A 19838-nucleotide genomic window follows, 5' to 3' on the forward strand; every position below is an offset into this window, starting at 1 on the left:
ACGTCTTGGATCAAATCTTCTGGACTGCTCATCTCGAAGAAGACAAAAGGGAAGAACCCCGAGTCTCACAAGTTGTCTTATCGTCCACTGTCCACCCTCACCTTATCCATCTCTCCATCTGACTTACATGATTCAACACCAAGTTGAAACTTTAAAATCACTTCACTGGGTTTTCCTTGTTATCCCTAATGTAGGAAACATGTTTCTTTCTACTTCAGTTTGTCTTTAATAATAATAATAATAATAATGGATTGGATTTATATAGCGCTTTTCAAGGCACCCAAAGCGCTTTACAATGCCACTATTCATTCACACACTGGTGGAGGCAGCTACAGTTGTAGCCACAGCTGCCCTGGGACAGACTGACAGAAGCGAGGCTGCCATATCGCGCCATCGGCCCCTCTGGCCAACACCAGTAGGCAAGTAGGGTAAAGTGTCTTGCCCAAGGACACAACGACCAGGACAGAGAGCCCGGGGATCGAACCGGCGACCTTCCGGTTACAGATACGCTTCCCAACCCCCTGAGCCACGGTCGCCCCATTATTAGCCACGGTCGCCCCATTAGCACACTTTAGCACACTTTCACATGAACCTTCACTGTAACAGACCTGTATTACTTCAAGTGCAAAGAAAACCTTTTTCTTTCTGAGCGTTTGGTAACATTACTCTTATTCAGAATCATGTATAATGTTGAGTTGGTGACACATTCCTCATCTTTCACTAATCTGCCAAGATCGAAAACGAGTCACGTCCATGCACACAATCTGGGTATAAGAATCACTTGTATTCAGCACAGTTGGACGGTCATGATAAGCTGTATCAGTCCTCAGACAAGTGATGCCGAAGATAAGCAACAGTCACACAGCGACGGCTCAGGACAGCACGGCGAGCCCCGTTTCTCTCCAAAGCCAGAATCAGCTTCTGTAACGATCACCCATTCACTCCGCCCTGTGTGATCTGCTGGTCACTCTTACTTCCTGGCACCAAACTGTTGTGGAAATTCAGTGCATTAAATAAAAGAAGTCACGCTGTTAGAGTTATATTTGAGTTTATTCTTGCAAGAAGGAATTCAGTCACAACAAGGCTCTCCTGCACTGTCCCGGGGAATTCCCAAACAAAGGATCCAGACCCTACTTATACACAATGTGGGAGGAAATCTCCAAACTATTTGTCCTGCTTCCAACACTAACATGCTGATGTGTTAGTTTTTATCTGCTGTGTTTATCTTGATAAAATCATCCCAATGAGAGATGTGGTTTTGTGTATCTGTTAGGATCCTTGTGGCAACTGCTCTCCAGTCTCTGTGCTGCTGTTGTCATAGTCTTTGTGTACGTCCAGTGCTCCATACAGGCCCTCCAGCATAGCCAGTACTCTCCTCTGGATTGAATCCACCTGCTCCACTGGGCAGTATTCATCCAAACTGGACCTGAAAACACACATGAAGATAGTTAGACCCTCTTTCTGTGTCACTACACTGTTAAAGGACATTTAACCATATGTGGAGCTGATTTACCTGGACAATGTCACCAGTGTGGGTTTGGGAAGGACCTTCAGGAAGAGCTGCACAGCTGAGAGAAGTCTGCCAATCTCTTCATCAGAGCTGATGTGATGAGGAAGCTCGACTGTGTCGCAGGTTAACCCTGCCTGGTGAACCTGAGGGAGGAGTGATGAGGCGAGTTTATTCATATTTATTTATATGTTCCCGTTCACTAAATATAACTTTATTGCTATTATTTATTATTATTATATACAATTATTATTACCATTTCATAGTCAGGGCATGAATTTCTTGCCTTTAGACTGGAAACCAGTTGAGGTAGTGAATCCATGCTGAAAAACACAGAAACAGTAAGACGATGTGGGGGCTGCTCATAGAGGCACACTAGCTCATCCCAGGCAAACAGATTCTTTCACTCACTGGTTAAACAACTGTAATCACAGGGGTGTTTGTTGCTTCAAAGAAATTTAAGGTGGAGCTGGCTCAAAAGCTTTCAAAAGGCTGGTGTACATTCGAATGGGTGACACGGGTGGGGCTGTGATGATCGAAGCTTGTGCCGACAATAATCAGGACAGAGCCGCGCTCCTCTGAAGATTCGTTCTGAATTTGTGGAGAGGACGAGCTTCAGAGCGAATGTCAACACACAGTGCGTGGAAATGTTGGCACAGCTGTAGAACAAACACCCAGACCAGATCTGTTCGGGATAGCGATGCAATCATTTCCACGCCTCTCTGCACCCCCATACCCCGCCCCCTTAGAGGCCGCGTCCATCACAGCTGCAAAACTTCACTTTTCTGTCATCTATCATCTCTTTACTGCTCACTCACAGTTTCTAACTAATTTCTCAGACTTTGTATCTGACTCAGTGTTCAGCTTAAATACAACCATGATTTAATCTGTGTAGACCAGGGGTCTGCAACCTTTAACACCCAAAGAGCCGTTTGGATGCGATTTCCACGCAAAAGAAAACACTTTTATGCTTTGTGTGAACAACTAAGGTGTGCTGCTTATGAAATCCATGAAGTGCTGCAGAGAAAATTACATTTTATTTATGTAATGAACACATTTTGAACTCTTAAAGAAATATAACAAAAGGAAAGCTGAACTAAAATGATCCAGAAAAAAACAACTGTGAGCCACCCTCATATCTCCTTTGGGCTTTTGGAGCCTTGACCTGACTTTTAAAAAGTAATTGGAAAAAAAAGCTCGATGCTGCTGAAAGATGAAAAATAGATATTTGCAAAATTCTGCCTAAATATGTATTTTACCAGGTTAATGTGTGTGGCGGGGCGTGGTCTGCAGCGCCGCTGCAGGGGAGGTGGACGCACCTGAGCGGCACCCGCAGTCACGACTCGCCGCCTTTACGTCTGTGCTCTCTCTGCTGTTGTGTGTCGGGCTGTGAGCTGCAAAGCTACAGCCGGCTGTGTGCGCACAGCAACCGTGTGTGAAAAGTGGTCAATAAAGAGAAGCTGTAAAGCGTGTTCATGCAAACATCGTCAGGTCTGCCGTGATATGTTTACAACGGGACTTCTGCTCCTGAACCTCTGCGCACAGCGTCTGCAGATCGAGGCTGTACTTTCATCTTCACGCAGGACTGTAAGCTGTCGTCTGTGAGGCGTGAGCGTGTTTGTTTTTAACAGAGTTCACGGTGGAGCTGCTGACATAATGTGGATCAGAAGATCCATAACTGGCCTACCTGGGGTTGAAAGTCTCGATAAATGCAGGCGTTTCGGCGGGTACACCGGCTTCCGCCAGTGTGATGCTTATTTTGAGCGATGAAAAAATAATAAGATAAAATTTTATTTTTATATTTCAATATCACAATAATCTTCCAATTTAGAACTACAAGTTTAAAAAGAACTAAACACAAATAAAATACACTTCAGCTAAATACTTGTAATTTATTTTCCCAAACCACGCGGAGCCGCAGTATAAGGACTAAAGAGCCGACCCCTGGTGTAGACAGTAAAAATGATGGTATTTAACGGGAAATGGACTGATTCTGTTTCATGGTGATTTCTACTCTCCAAAGTGGCAAAAACCCTAAACTAACACAGGCCTGATTCTATTATGGAAATCACTGCGTGCTAATACTTACTGCCTGTGCACAGAGTTCACTGTGTCACATACAAATACAGGTTATCATGCAAAGAAAAGGCCACATGTGAACTACAAATGCCATCATATGTGGAAAAAAGGTTTTATAAGATGGTCTGCAGCAAACTAGAAAACTGCTCTATGGTCACATTAATTTAAATTTGAAACCGTTTTTGGAGAGCATGGATGAACATGTTCCTCAACAGCAAAGATGCTACATACAAAAAAGGCTGTTTATGAGGGAGCGTGAGGTCCTTCAGTGTCTGCAGCAGAATCATGGCCCATCAGCAGAGGTAAGTGTGGTCTGGTGAGGCGCAGCCATGAAACTCATGAGACAGATTAAATAAGCCATAAGGCTGATCTGTGATTATGAGGACACTTCTGTTCCTCTGTTTCCACCATGGACACGACCCCAGCAGCTTCTCTAACAGACGGCTCCAGCCCCGTCTCACGGACAGAGAAAACCTTCAACATCCTCTGCTGGCACAGAGACGTCTGTCGGATTATCAGATTAGTATTTTATGAACGTTTCACCCGCTGGAACAAAATCAGGGATAAAGAAAGTACTTCCTATTCTCATGAGCATAAAGCACAGGGACAGCCAGCTGGGACATTATAAAAACACATTCACAACTTTTCAGCTTTACCTTCAAACAGCTCAGTGTTTGACCAACGCACAAAGTTCCCCAGCTTTCGTTCCTCCTTTGTTACGCCTCTAACTTTCAAGTGTCTGTTACAGAAGATTGATTTACCCAGGGTTTGTGGCCCAGCGTGTAACCGTCTCTTCTCCATCATCATCCAGTAGATCAGCAAATGCTGCTTCCAGGTCTTCTAACTGGCGTATACGATGATCTACACACTCACCGAGCTCCTCCTTAAAAGCACACAAACACACATTCAGTGTTTATTTGTTTTGCCTTTAATGAAAGCACAGCGTTAAGATTTCTGCTCAATAACAACACAAGAGACTTTCCTAAAAGCACAACATCTTTAAGGAACGCAGCGTTGCCTGTGCTGGTCAGTGTTCAGGTACGTTCTCTGTTTCTCCTTCTACTCTGCATTTCTACAATTAGCTGAAGTATTCGGATGTCTTTGTACAGATACAGCCGCTCAAAGCTGCAGCCGCCAGCTGCTGGAGTCGCCTTGGGGCACATCTGCTTTGCAGAGTGTCACCAAGAGTCAGCTATAGATGATTTTCTCAGTATAACTGTACGAGCTGTCCTGTAATATAAAGTGCAATGAGTGCTGCTGTGATTTGGTGCCATGTAAACAAACCTGCACTGAATTTGGATAGCGTTCACCGTAAACCTCGTCGCCCATCAAAACTTCCAGTTAAGTTTTGAAAATGTGAAATAAATGGATCAAACTTTACTGTCAGTTTGACCGTTCAGACATTTACAGCTCAGATCACCAAAACTATTGACAGGAAACAGTTTAATAATAATATTCCTCGTAGATGCCAAACCAGATGTGGAAGTTATTTCTGAGCCGGGTAGAATTTCATTTTCATGTAGATGTTTGCTGGGTCGTTACTTCTTCAGGCCTCTGTTTGAATTATAAACACATCCTTCATTATTCTTTAGATTTTATTGTGCACACTGTGCAAAAGTCTTCAGCGACCCATAATCCTCTGTGTTTTGTATACAAACCTTCTGTCTGGGCTTTATGGAGGCATCTCACAGTCGTTCTACGGACACCGACTGCTTTTTAAATCATTTTCGGTCCTGTCCTCGAACCTTAGAGGTAATGTTCTTTCAGCAGCGTTAGCTTGATAGATGTGCACTGCGTTTCATGTGGGCAGGCTGGGTGTTTGGAAATGTGAGCAAACAGCAACCTCATGGTGCCTTCAGGAAAACGGGACATTAGAAGATTAAAAAGAAACTAAAAACGAGTCTCTACGACAGTCGTGGTCAGAAGTTTTGAGAATGACGCAAAAATGAGTTTTGAGACAGTTTGCTGCTTCAGTCTTTATGATGCAATTTGCATATCCTGCAGAATGTGATGAAGAGAGGTCAGAGAAACACAAAGTCTTTCTTTGCCATGAAAATGAACCAACAAAGCCATCTCCACTGCACTGCATAAAAGGACCTGCTGAGACTAACGAGCACCAGGCTGGAGATCCTCATGTCATGCTGACTGCTATCACTAAAATGAGAGTGATGCTCAAAATCATTGTTCTTCCTGTTAACCATGGTTACCTGCAAATAAACATGTGCAGCCATCACTGTGTTGCATAAAACGAGCCCAAGAAAGTCCAGCAGGCGCCAGGACCGTCTCCTAAAGATGGGATGAGAGTGCCACCAGCGCAGAGCTTGCTCAGGAATGGCAGCAGGCAGCTGTGGGTGCATCTGCACGCACAGTGAGGCGAAGACTTTTGGAGGATGCCTGGTGTCAAGGAGGGCAGCAAAGAAGCCACTTCTCTCCAAAAGCCCATCAGGGACAGACCGACAGTCTGCAAAAGGTCCAGCGAGTGGGCTGCTGAGGACTGGGCTAAAGTCCTTTTCTCAGATGACGCAGTTTTCTGATTGTTCGGGGCAGCTGGAAAAAGGATTGTCTGGAGAAGAAGAGGTGAGCGCCACCATCAGTCCTGTCTCATGCCAACAGTAAAGCATCCTGAGAACGTTCATGTGTGGGCTCGCTCACAATTTTGCCAAAAAACACAGCCATGAATAAAGAACGGGACCAAAACATCCTCCCACAGCAACTTCTTCCAAGAACAGTCTGCCGAAGAACACACAGCCTGTTTAAACATGGCGGGGCCGTGAGGCCAACGTGATAACCAAGTGGCTCGGGGAATAAAACACTGAATGTTTGGTCCAGGCCCAGGAAACTCCCCAGACCTTAATCCAACGGAAAACTTTGGGCCAGTCCTCCAGAGGCAGGTAGACAACGAAGACCCACTAACTGTGACGAACTCCAAGCCTCGATTAAAGAACGGATCACCTCAGTCAGGAGTCAGACGCTGATCGACAGGGCAGACTGCAGAGGTGGGGCCAACACTGCAAATACCGACTGTTTGCCCTGCAGCAGCAAACTGTGATAACCAGTACTTGTACTGCATTCTTTTAAAAATGGGATTTTAACAGTAACGCAAAAATTTAATGTGATTCATTTTATTAAAGTGTAAAACACATCGATGGCTGAGGACGTGTTCCAGATATACCAATAGCTGTCATAATCAGAATCCCTGAACAAAGTTATAGAACTATACAACGCAGCAAGCCTGTAAATGAATGCGCCTCCACACTGCTCCCCCTGCTGGATACAGCAGACATTGCTACTGCTTCTCCTAAGTGTCTCTTAGGGACCTTTTAATCATGGTTGCATCGTCCATGTCACAGGTGGGGACATCATTACGGCCGTGCATCAGCTGCAGCAGGTCAGGATTCATCGCGGTGCTGTCGTTGATGATGTTAAGTGTATTTGTACATGAGTGGAGCGTCACACTCCACTCCTCCACAGCAACAGCTAACAAACACACTTTTGGAATCAGCTCTGGTGTCTTCCTCACTCACACGTGTGTTCTGTACTAATTTACATTCCTCTTTAACACTATTATTAATTCCCTTAAATTAAAGTTTAAAGTCTGTGTTTCACTCTCTTCTGTGTCATTCACAAATATCTATGGACTGTATGGATGCTTGGTGGAGAAATGTTGTGACTCAAAGGATTTTTCACCTCATCAGCATCCAGGCGGGGCCCTCTGAAGCTGTAGAGCTCCTGGAGGATGGTGTACTCCTCCTGGACAAACAGACAGCATGTAGCTGAGGTGACTGTGTAATGAAGATGAACAGATGTTTTAAATGGACTGATTCTTATACACACATTCACCCATCAGCACACTCGATGGATGCGTCGGAGAGCAACTTGGGGTTATTGTCTTACCCAAGGATACGCAGACTGGAGGAGCCAGGGATCGAACCACCGACCTTGCGATCAGTAGGTGGGCTCTACCTCCTGAGCTACAGCCGCCCCGCCAGTGTAACACATTACATGACAGAATGGATCCAGTGTGTGTGGACTGTGCTGCAGGAGGCTGCTTAACACATTAACAGGGTTTGTACCACACGTTCATTTTTATTGGTTAATTAATGAACTCTCTTCTGCTGCTTCGTCTGGCTCCAGGTTGCATTCATTAAATCTATATATTTAGAAATGGTTTTCATGCAGCCCCATGAAGAAGTCTTAACTCGGATGGAGCATAAACGGGGTGCAGTCTGTCACAGGGCTACGACACCGACGACCATTCATGATCTACAATCACCAGTTAACCCAACCCCACTAACTGCATGTCTCTGCTCTCGGGGAGGAAGCCGGAGAGAACCCACACAAACACGGACAACAGGAGAAGCTCAGGACCTTCTTGCTGTGGGGCAGCAGTGCGAACCACCAACCACACAAATAAAAACAAGAAAATAAAAATCAGACACTTCTGCCTCATCCTGCCCAGAATCAACATCAGGACCATTTGTTTTTTTCACCAACAGACACAAGATGAGGACGTCTCCAACTAAAACACCTTCTTTCAGTATTAGTTCAGTGTTAACGTCTGGCCTGTATTCACAAAGCTTTCTCCTGCTACCAGTAGCTGCTTGGCTAGAAGAGAGATCATTCTAAAAATGCCTCAGCAGTGGGATTGTTGCTACTATTGGACTCGGTCTGCTGTGGGGTTTAAAACTACAGCCTCCATAGCTGACCACAAGAGGAGATGGACGGATGTCCACCTGACACCCAGCAGCCTGAAGCTGTACGAGCCACAGAAAGAACGAGGGTGAGGATCCAGGACGAAGCGTCAGGAACACAGCGCCCCCTAGATCAGCTGCTCCATGAAACCCTGAGGCAGTAGGGCTGGGAAACAAAGTCCGGACAGCACTGTGATATTCTGTATGCAGATATCGATACAGGGACATCAGTAACTCTGGGAGTACTCAGTCAGGACAATCACACCACACTGAGACGCTGAGTTAAGTTATAGAGGGTGGTGCTAGCAACATGTGACCCATCACATGGATGGATATATTGCTCCGTCTGCACCGCCTACATGCAGCTCAACTCTAAAACATGTTTCACCTCCACTGAGACGAAGACAGAAAATCAGAACACCTGCATCTATAACTCTTTATTCTGTTAACTATGCAATTGTATTCTTTTATTTAACTGTACTCCTGATTCTGCCTCAGCTTCATCTCACTGAACTTTTTCAGCTTCTATTTATTTTATTGAACGATTCTGCTTTACTCAGGCTGACTTATGTTTGTTACCGTAGGCGTAGTTACCGTAGACACTATGTTTTCCAGCTTTAGGGATAAATACCGTACATTTATCACGCCTTAAAGATTTACACTAAGAACCAAAAGGCCAAAAAAGCACTTCTTCAGAGGCTAACTCTGTCTGTGCTCTGGAAAACAGCAGAAGGCGTGCCAATCGACAGTAATGACAGTGATTCTAAAGCCGGACAAACGTCTAATGCAGTGGAACCCCGACTTACAAAGACCCCATTTAACGAAACATTCAAGTTATGAAGGAATTCAATATTGCTGCCCGTGGTGCAGCAAAACGCCCACGATGCCTTCCGAATCATGTGATAACCCCATGGCTGTCGCACTTGCTGTTCCACGTGAAAGACGTATTGTTGTTGCAGCGCTATTTCGTGTGCTTTACGTTTGCAATTAACTTATCGTTCATTGATAATGGGGCTGAAAAAACTTCAAGTGATTGGAGTGAAAAGAAGAAGCGTGAAGTGCTCTCGATGGAAACAAAGAGAGAAATTATTGATAAATGTGAGCGAGGTCTTCCTCCACCAAGAACTTCGTCTTCAGCCAGCAGCGCCTCACTCAAAGGGCGATGGGAAAAGGTGCCTCGACTTACAAAAATTCGGCCTCACGAAAGACCCTCTGGAACGAATTTATTTCGTAAGTCGGGTTCCACTGTAGTTCAATCCACTCAGATACGCTTCACAGGCGCCCGGCACACTCATCTTACTGGAATCCAAACTGGAGGCCAGAACATACCTTTCCCCCTGTAAAATCTTTTATCATCATTATTGTTGTTTACAATCTTAACCCATGAGCTCGTTTCATATTTGCTATTGTTTAAACTGATGTTGTTGTTTAAGAGACCAATTTAATTCAACAGACTAATAACAATGTTTCACAGTAAAACGAGCTTATGAGCAGAAGCTGAAACAGCGTTTCATTCAGTCCCTGAGGAAGCAGCAGAGTGGACGCGTACCTGTGTGTACAGTTCTTTGAACGGGTTCTTACAGGAGAAGAAATCCAGGTCGACGTCCAGAATGTACGGCTCCGTCTCACTTACAAATGAAGATATTCTCTTCACGATGTAGCTGGTTGATCCTTCATCGTCGACACCGCCTCCTCCTGCGCCATCGCCGTCAGCTCCATCCTCGGCTGTGCTGCCCTCTGCTGGTTGCAGCGAGTCAGTGTTTGCTGACGGAGGCTGTGAGCTGCTGGATTCTCCGGACTTCCTCCGCTCTGCTCGCGCTCTTTTGACTGAACATTCCTCTGTGTCCTTTTCTGTTCTCTGCTCTGAAATTAAATGTCAGATCAAAAAGTAGAAGAAAGGTTCAATTGGACAATAGCAGCGCCCTCTGCTGTTACCTCATGCAAACTCCAAATCTCATCAAGAGCAAAGTAAACATATCCAAACACGAGCTCAGATGGTCTCTTTGATCTTTAGTTTAAGGAATGCAGGGTTTTCCAGTCAGGATGACACAGTTTGATTCGTCTGATCAATTTTCCACCTCATCCCATTATAAATGAGCGGCAGCCCAGAGGAGACATTTCTGAATCAGGCCTGGTTTAATGCAGAGGTGCCTGAAGGCCCAAAGATCAGCCACTTCTGCAGATCCTCACAGTATTTCGACAGTATTATAAGACAGTCTTTGTGATTTTATGTAGACGAACATTATTCCGAACAGTTTCTCCCAGACTGGTGAACCTCTGCTCTCCCCGGTCGTGTCACCCAGCACCTCCAGCTGCATCGTTTTAGTACTACTTCATTTTCCAGCCTTTTGCTGCCTCTGTTGCAACTTTTTTGAGATGTGTCGCCGCCATCACACGCAGTACCTGTCAGCGAGCCGTGACCTGCTCTGACGGGATCGACTCGGATCACGCTCAGGCTGAAATGCTTTGGGTTGTCCAGCTGCTCCTCGCACACATAAAGACCATCGCTGAGGAAGTAGTTGTCTGTACTGGTCACTCTGCAGAGACAGGAGAGGACGAAGACAGGAGATCAAGGAGGGACAGAGATGTCTCTTGCTGTACCGTTCTTCTTCCTGTCCTACCTGATGGTGGTGGTGGATGAGTCTCTGCCCACAGTCATGCTGTGTTCTCCCTCTCTAATCTGCTGGGCCCAGTATGGATGCAGCCACACCACAGAGGACACGTGACCGGCGTACACCATCGGCATTATCCAGTTTTCTATACTCAGTTCACTGAAAAAAGGAAAATATGCAAGATTGGGGTGACATAAATATCAGTTCACCCACATCCACCCACACAGTCCACGGCTGCAGTGGGCTCACGTCTCTCAGCTGCTCCCTGCAGGTGTCGCTGTAGCTCATACTCTATACCAGGGGTGGGCAACTCCAGGCCTCAAGGGCCGGTGTCCTGCAGGTTTTAGATGTGTCCGTGATCCATCACAGCTGATTTAAAGGGCTAAATGACTCCTCAGCATATCTGAAGTTCTCCAGAGGCCTGGTAATGAACTAATCATGTGACTCAGGTGTGTTGACCCAGGGTGCGATCTAAAACCTGCAGGACACTGGCCCTCCAGGCCTGGAGTTGCCCACCCCTGCTCTACACCCAACGTCCTCCTCCATCACACAGCATCATAGCGTGTTATGAAGCTTCCCTGTCACTCTTGTTGCTACCCTGCTGTCACAGATCATCCTCGACACCTCGCAGCGGCTCCACGGAGGCTGTCCTCATACACGTCCCACACCACCCTCACTCCTGACCACCTCATACAGTACAACGGCTCCTCTCTTGGCACCATATGATACGTTTACTGTTTATCCAAAGAAGACCTTCTCTACACGTCATCACGACTGCGCTCCATACTGCTGCAGACTGATCGTCTCTCCTGTTCCTAACCTGCTTCCAAACGTCTGTAGCTTCTATTTCCAACAATGAATTTGAGCAACACATCTGTAATGTGAGCATTTGTAAGCTGAACTTTTCACTGCAAAACTGTCTGTGGAAGCGAGTCTTACAAGTTTATATCCAGGCAAAAAGTCGATTTCATTTTGTTTTAACGGAACAATAAAGAAGATTATTCATTACGAATGATTGACTAATTTATTATTTAAATCATTTTACATGCATATCAGGCTCATTCATTCACCACCACCACGTGTGACGTGTTGTTTGAAGAGCTCCCACCAACACTCCTGCTGCAAAAACACAGAGAACAAGCGGTGCAGTGGTTCGCACTACTGCCTCACTGCAACAAGGTGCTGGCTGTGACTCGTGCTGTGGTGGTTCTGTCCCACAGTCAAAGACACTGGTGGTTGTCCCAGTGACAGACTGGTGACCAGAGGAAGCGTCTTGTTTTCTGTTCAAACATCTGAATTAAACCCCCGTGCCTGCACATATACCCACAGTCACACTTACATGTGCAGGCATTTACTGGTATTTTCCATCCTTTTCCAGGAGCTGTGGGCAGTAATGACATACCTCACAATGCTAAGTGTGACTATTGTCATGAGGCACCAGCAGAGGAGATGAGGAGGCAAACACTCCTCCACACCACCTAACAGGGACCTTTCATTGGCTGTCAGAGCTCAGCATACGGATCAAACTGCTACAATATTAACCAAGACTTTGTGCTTTATACATGTAAACATGGCCCAACTCACACAGATGTACTTCCTACTGAAAGGCTGCATGTATTTATATATCTGCATCAGTCTAATCCTGGACCCTCACCCTGAACACTTCCACAATGCTGACCTGAAAGAACGAGCAGATTGTCGCGCCTTCTGTGGTCGGGTTGGTTTGTTTCCATGTTTGGAGCATTTTCAGTCCCCATCTGAGGGACTCTGGACTCCTTGTGGGAGCAAACTGTAGGTAGATCGTAGCTGTCACTTAGTCACACTCACAGCCAACATTAGTCAAGTGCTGAGAACACGACTGCGCCTCTTTTAGAAGTCGCCTTCCTTCACATCTTGTTGTAAACATGTGCAGAGACTAATATCACGTCATCACCTGAAGCACGTCTAGTTAATGTTTACGTCTCATACTTTCTTCCAGCTCTCACCTACGAGGAGCTTTGACCAACACAAGCCACAGTTTGACCCATAACGTACCCGAACAGCTTCTCCTTGTCAAACACTGTGTCAGCAGACATGTTGACAGGGATGAGGAGGTCAGGGTGGGAGTCCAAATGAATCATCTTTATGTTCTTCATTGGCAGATGCCTCGAAGCTATGGCCCGGTAGATGTGACACACCACCTGGTTGAGAAACAGTGAGATTAGCAATGTGAAGCTAATGTGAACGATAGTTTTAATATTATCATTAAAAGCACAAAATCTTCTTTGGAAAGGATTTCAACATGACTGACATCATTCGTGAACATTTCTACGTTACAGGATCAGATTACACTGCTGAACATGAGAAACAAAAGCAAAGCATGGAATCATTTACACGTTTAACTTTGCAACCCCTCAAAATGATGTGCCTCGGGTCAGTCCTGCTGTGGCCGAACTTCTCCTGCTTCAAGCACAATGAGATGAAAATGTAGCCAAATAAGTAACGCAGGATTATTACAGAGGTTCATATAATGAGCCTGGTCTGTTCTAGCCCTCGCTGACTGATGCCAGCCAATGGACAAACCTGACTCACTACACGACTGCTTCACATGCTTGGCGCAGTGCGAGTGTGTTTTTCAACAAGGAGTACAAAACATAAACCTGGGCAGTAGATTAGACCACACTGGCTGAACAGTGTGAGGAGGTGTCAAGCTGTTGTTGCTATGGCTATGTTAAAAACCAAGGATATACCGTCCATGTTCACCATGAGTCTGTTAAGGAGAGGAGAACCCAGCGTAAAAACAGACTATGTCTGTGTGAAGGACCAGAACACAACAAACAACCAACAACTACAAGAAACAGTCCTTATTCTTTGTTTTGGTTTAGACATTCATATCTCACATTATGTCACTGAGTGGATTCCTTCATACTGGTAGTGATGAAAAGCAAAGTGGAGACATGCTGTTACGACTCCTGATCGAGCTCCAGTGAGAAACCTGCGTCTGCAGATGGTGTGATGGGTTTGCAGTAACCTGTTATGTTGAACAATCCTATTTCCTGCAGATGACAAAGTGCTTCACCCGGAATCTGAGTGAGCGAGCTCGGACGTTTGCTACAAGAGCAGATGAGACTGCTCAACTCCAAAAGACATATTTAAGGTTTTGCCAAAGGAGTAACCGGCTCACTAAATGGACAAATCACTATTTCGTTCATAGAATGGGATTCAGTGTTTTAGCAGTTAAGACAAAGTAAACTAGATAAACTTGTGTAAAGTTATAAAATACACAATAATGCATCTGTAACAATAATAAAAATTCTCTATAACAACTTCAGTTTTTACTCCAGTGACGTCATGAGTGTCACGTGGACGGACCTGACAGTGATTAAAAGTCTGATAAGAAACACAAATCTATCACTGAGTTCATCAGCTCACCATTTGTCTGACTGTAATATGATATGAATAATCAACATTAATCTGCTTCTGAACACTGGGAGGATTTATCTCGTTCATATACAAACGGAGGTCCACTGTTGTTATAAGAACGTCTCGTTCGTTAGCTTTAGCAGAACTATGTGGTTGTGTTTCGCTGCTGTGTTCACACGGAGAAGGCTTACGTCGTGGTGGTCCTCCACAACACAAACAGGCAGCTGCTTGTAGGTCCTCTTCAGCGGCACAGAGCTCATTCTGGCCGCGGGGAGCTAACGTCTGAACCCTCGGTATGTAGGTTCATTGGAGGTTGCTAGCACTGCGTTAGTTTCCAGCACATAGTCTGAAAACGGTGGTTTGAAATGTATGAAATTCCCACCGAGTAACAAGTTATGACTCAGAACCAGCGGAACTCGTACCAGCACTGTTTATATGTCCGTGTAGAAACAAGTCAATAGAGCAACGATTCCAGTCGGCATATAGAAATTCAGCGACGAACGGAGGAGAAAACATTAAAAGTTTGTTTTTATTGAAAAGGAACTCCCAGAAACACAAACGTAAGTCTCAAAGCTTGTCATAAAACAGAAGAGTCAGCCACTGTAATCAGTTTATATTATTTTGCTGTTTTTTTTATATTGCTTAGGCATAAAAATGGTAATCAAAGTACACGACTTTCAAAGAAATAATGTGACTTTTCCTTACAAACGTAGCAAAGTCTGGACACACACATCCACACTGTGAGACACAGAAGTGGGATGAGTGAAAGTCATGTTCAAAGCTACCTCAAGTTGTCCTACAGGCAGTGTTGGGTAAGTTACTTTAAAATAGTAACTTAGTTACATTACTAGTTACTTCTCTCAAAAGTAACTCAGTTACTTCAAGTTACTCGTTACTTTCAAAGTAACTAGTTACTAGGGAAAGTAACTTTGGTTTTACTCAGAATTCTCTTGTTAATGTGTTGCTAACTGGATACCCAGCCAGACTGCCAGTCTTCTAGCTTGCTTACTTGCCACAGTGCACTGTGCCACCTACCAATAGAAAGGAAACGATAATGTGCACATTTCCACGAGAGAAATCCCACGCCTGATTCTATCCTAGCCTGCTTTTTACATCCAACACAAAAACTGCAGTCGTGGTGCTTTCGATTGTACTCAGAACTCGGAAATTCTGCCTTCTGAATAGGAAGATGTAGGTAACACCAGACTGCAGATGAGCTGCATACAGGGCTGGACTGGGACAGAAAAATCGTCCTGGGCATTTTGACTAGAGACCGGCCGCCATTATAGGAAAAATCATAAAGCCTTTGAATGAAAATAAACACTGTTGTGACAGTGATGCTCACTGTTCTGATGGTATATATGCATCAATCTATCAATCGTTTGTTGTAGGGCTGCCACGATTAGTCACAATTATGTCGACTATTAAAATCCATCCATCCATCCATTCGCTTATCCTTTTCAGGGTCGCGGGGGGCGCTGGAGCCTATCCCAGCTGTCATAGGGCGAGAGGCGGGGTACACCCTGGACAGGTCGCCAGTCTGTCGCAGGGCCAACACACAGGGACAGACAACCATTCGCACTCACATTCACACCTAATGGCAATTTAGATTTTCCAATTGACCTATCCCCACAAGCTGCATGTCTTTGGACGGTGGGAGGAAGCCGGAGTACCCGGAGGGAACCCACGCAAACACGGGGAGAACATGCAAACTCCACACAGAAAGACCCCGGCCTGATGGTGGAATTGAACTCAGGACCTTCTTGCTGTGCGGCAACAGTGCTAACCACCGTGCCACCGTGCTGCGACTATTAAAATCGTCGACGACTAATTTAATAGTCGACGCATCGTTTGAAGCTTTGTAAGATCACAAAGGACGCAGGAATGAGTACCGGTAGTAGGATTTAAGAGTGTAATAATGGACTGAAACAGAAGATGGCAGCACTGCATGTACAAGGATGCCAGCTGCCGTTAAACCCCGAAGAAGAAGAAGAAGCTGTGTCCCAGAATTCATAGCGCGGCCCAGCTTAGTTTCCAACAATGGCGGCAGCTAGTTAGTTTTAACTTTACTCTTATTATTCTTTCTGGGGCACAAAATAAACGTTTAACATATTTTCAGGCGAGAATGTAGCTGTGTAAACCTCAAATATCTGCTCAGTTTATCAAGACACCACATATTTTCAAAAGTGCTCCAACGTTTTCGGAGACGTCTGTTACCCACTAGCTCGTTAGCTAGGCGGGGGCAAGGCTAACTAGAGCCGTGAGAACACCGGACTCCCGGCAAATCGTTTTCAAACCCACCGCCGTCTTTCGCTAGTCAGGTTAAACATATATATGAGTCACTTAGATAACTTAAAATGTTAGTTTGGCTTTCTTTAGTATTTTATTTGTTCCTGAGTAAATCGGTTTGGCTGAGATTAAAGTTATAGTTTTTGCACAGCTAAAACTGTCAAGCAGACAGCTGATTGTCAGAAGTGTGAGACTCTGGAGAATATACTCCGGTGTCCTGTTATATTTTAGAAAGCAAGGAGTTTATTAAACTTCACCGAAACAATCTGCAAATTTCATTAAAAATTAATAAACTACCATCTTGTCTTTATTTTTAGTTAGCACAAACACTTCAAGCTGTAAGCTAATGATAGTTATGTAAGACCAGATGCTGCTGGTGCAATAAGCTGTACGCTGTACGTCCAATGGATGATGATCTGATTAGTCGACTAATCGCAAAAATAATCGGTGACTAGTCGACTATCAAAATAATCGTTTGTGGCAGCCCTAGTTTGTTGTAAGACTCAGATAATTATTTTTTAAAAGCTAGACATTTTAAATGATAATAAGAAAGAAAAGTATGTCTTTGTGCCCCCCTCTCCCTGTTAATGCCCTACATGCCCCCCTGGCAACACTTTGCTAGATCCGCCCCTGCACAGTTACCAGCTGTCAGCTACTTAGAAAAGGATCCTGGTGTTATTTGTCTCTCAGAAACAGTTCATAACTTCAACTCATTCATGTCACCTAAAAGGTAAACCTGTTTCTCCATCACAGCTCTGATGATTCAGTAAGGACATCTCCTGGTTTCATCTTCATGTTTCCCTCTCACCAGATAACCAAACCATATCATGACCAGCAGCTTTACAGCTGTGGCTCCAGCAAACATCAGCTGATACTAGAAATTAATATTAAATAAATTCTAACAACAGCTGATCAAGCTTAAACGTGCTGCTGTTGTTTAGCGCGACATCCGCTGGTTTCTTCTTTCTGGCGCAAAGTGGGCGATAAATAAACAAGAGAGACGATCAGCTGATCACTGATCAGTTTCATGATTGAAGTAGAAACAGGAGAGGGAGGGGGGAGAAGAAGAGGCAGCTGTGCAGCGTAAAGACAGAATAACTCCAGCTTTGTGTCTTTTTCATTGTAGCTGAAGTCCGGGACAAACTGTTCTTTTTCAGCTCAATAAGAAACGCGTAATATTTCTCTGAATACCAGACGGGACGGTTGGCAACTCTAATAACTTATGAACAAAATAAAGTTTAACATCAGTAACATCATAGCACCACCCAGCTGTATAGAAACTCCGTCATGCTAGCTAGCACGCAGTACGGAGAAAGTCAGAATAACGAAAATAAACTCCACCTAAACTTGGTTCATATCTGACCCAGAGAGACTGCAGGTCATAACTTCTTACCTGAAGTTCAGTTCACACTTGGACCGGCGGCCGCGTCCCTTTTCCTTCATCCACCTGCTGGTTTCCACCACTTGCTAATGTTACTGAATCTGTGGAAGCTCCGCGACAGCCACCACACGAAGTAACGAGTAACGACCCTATCTAAATCCCAGTAACGAGTAACGCGTTCCTGATTTTGGCATAATAACTAGTTACCGTGCTCGTTACCACAATGATAACGTAGTTACTGTAACGCGTTACTTAATAACGCGTTAGTCCCAACACTGCCTACAGGACATCTGCTTTTCAATGACCCCACACTAACAAGAGTGGAGGACTGAGCATGTCCTTAGTGTCACTTTGAACCTTTAATTTAAAAGCTCATAATTTTGACACATTTTTTTAAGTGACAAACTGAATGTGTCTTTAAAATAAATTGTGCTTGGCTTCAAACTGCATGCACCAAAGTTTAGACAGAGCTCTAAACAAAACCATCATTTTCTGATTAAAAGAATGTAATCCGATCCATTAAATATCACAAAAGCTGGCCGCTCATCACCTTAGCACGTCAGAGCAGTATGCATCACGTGATAGAGTGGCTGTGGAGTGCCTGTCGGTGGTCTAGTTGAGCATCTGGAGCGCTACCAAACCAGCATTTCATCTCCAAGGAAGCTATCGCAGCAGGGGCAGATCTAGAAGGGTGGCATGGGGTGGCAAGTGCCCCCCTAAAATGATCTCTTGCCACCCCACGTGCCACCCTAGTTTTGTATATGACAGTGTTGTTTATAAAAATAAGATAGCATTAACACTTTGAGTGGAGTTACTGTTAACAGTGAATATAAATGGTAAAGGGCCTTTATTTGTATAGCGCTTTAATTAGTCCCTAAGGACCCCAAAGCACTTTACACATTCAGTCATCCACCCATTCACACACATTCACACTGTAATATAAATATAATTGAATATATGTGAATGATGAATATAAATGCTAAAACTGAAAATATTGCATAGTGTTCCCCCCTCTACCATTAACAAATGGTTCAGCCCATAGCAGGACCGGCTTTTTTCCTGTTTTCAGTAGCCAGCGATTCCTATGACTGTGCCAGAGCACATTTTGAACAACACCATAGGAATTTCAGATTTCACACAGGTGGTTAGTTGTTGCACTCTGGAAATGGAAGGAAGGTGAGTGTTATTAACCCTCTGGGGTCCACGGACACGCTGCACCTCCAAATCACATGATTGATTTAAGCTGACACAGCAACAAGCTGCAGCCACACCGAGTCTTTCAACCCATGTTGAAAGTTCGGACTTCAAAGTTTTTAAATTTTAATTACAGGCCAGTAAATCCACAGTTATGATATATATATATATATATATATATATATATATATATATATATATATATATATATATATATATAAGCCACGCTTTTTAAAAAAAAATACTTTTGATTTTCTTTTTTAAGCGTTTTCTAAGGACAGCTCGACAACAGTAAGGAAAGAAAAAATGCCACCTGTCTTCTATCGGTGGAAAAGTGGACCATGTCAACCAATTTTTGAAAAAGTCAACACGTGGGATTTGGTTGTTTAGGAAGAGGGGAAAGTTTTGGGAGTGACGGTAAAGACAGCGAGACAGAGAGTTTTTAGATGTGGGAGATTTGTGACGTTTGGCATGGAGTGTACAGTTAGCCTGTCGTGTAGTTGTTGTTTTGTTTTGTGTGTCAGTGAAGGCACTAATGAATGTCACAAAGGCCCTTTGCCAGTGGAGGTCCTAGCCTGTTTGGTGCCCCTCGGGGAAACACTCCCTCTGGCGCCCCCGCCACCCCGGTACACATATATATGAAGAGAGAGAGAGTATGCATAGTATGCAATCAGCTAACAAAC

At 44.5% G+C, this 19838-nt stretch overlaps 1 protein-coding gene across 3 annotated transcripts; it reads right to left on the reverse strand.

Annotated features, from left to right (window-relative positions):
• Positions 1-1031: 1031 nt before the first annotated feature.
• Positions 1032-18045, reverse strand: cUnh5orf22 (chromosome Un C5orf22 homolog). Of its 3 annotated transcripts, none has more exons than XM_082514048.1 (10): positions 17974-18045; positions 12924-13069; positions 10899-11048; positions 10681-10814; positions 9827-10140; positions 7274-7336; positions 4348-4469; positions 1764-1830; positions 1514-1653; positions 1032-1426 (listed from the first exon to the last, which is right to left on the reverse strand). In XM_082514048.1, exons 2-10 carry the CDS (start codon positions 13022-13024, stop codon positions 1270-1272), a joined length of 1248 nt encoding a protein of 415 aa, XP_082370174.1. In that variant the 5' UTR covers positions 13025-13069; positions 17974-18045; the 3' UTR covers positions 1032-1269. The 3 variants fall into 3 exon arrangements, with proteins under 3 accessions (XP_082370174.1, XP_082370172.1, XP_082370173.1); XM_082514046.1 differs by lacking the exon at positions 17974-18045 and adding an exon at positions 14483-14728; XM_082514047.1 differs by lacking the exons at positions 7274-7336; positions 17974-18045 and adding an exon at positions 14483-14728.
• Between the last annotated feature and the right edge of the window lie 1793 nt (positions 18046-19838).

This window comes from Aulonocara stuartgranti, assembly GCF_965226115.1.
Source record: "Aulonocara stuartgranti genome assembly, chromosome: 18".
In the NCBI taxonomy this organism is placed as follows: Eukaryota; Metazoa; Chordata; class Actinopteri; order Cichliformes; family Cichlidae; genus Aulonocara; species Aulonocara stuartgranti.

Bases quoted from the DNA above. Each gene is read 5' to 3' on its own strand.
- cUnh5orf22 (XM_082514046.1), bottom strand. From the start codon at position 14,551: ATGAGCTCTGTGCCGCTGAAGAGGACCTACAAGCAGCTGCCTGTTTGT. The intron at 1,654-1,763 runs GTAATAATAATT...CTCCTCCCTCAG, and splicing joins CATGCCCTGACTATGAAATG to GTTCACCAGGCAGGGTTAAC. The intron at 1,427-1,513 runs GTAAATCAGCTC...GTGTGTTTTCAG, and splicing joins ACACTGGTGACATTGTCCAG to GTCCAGTTTGGATGAATACT.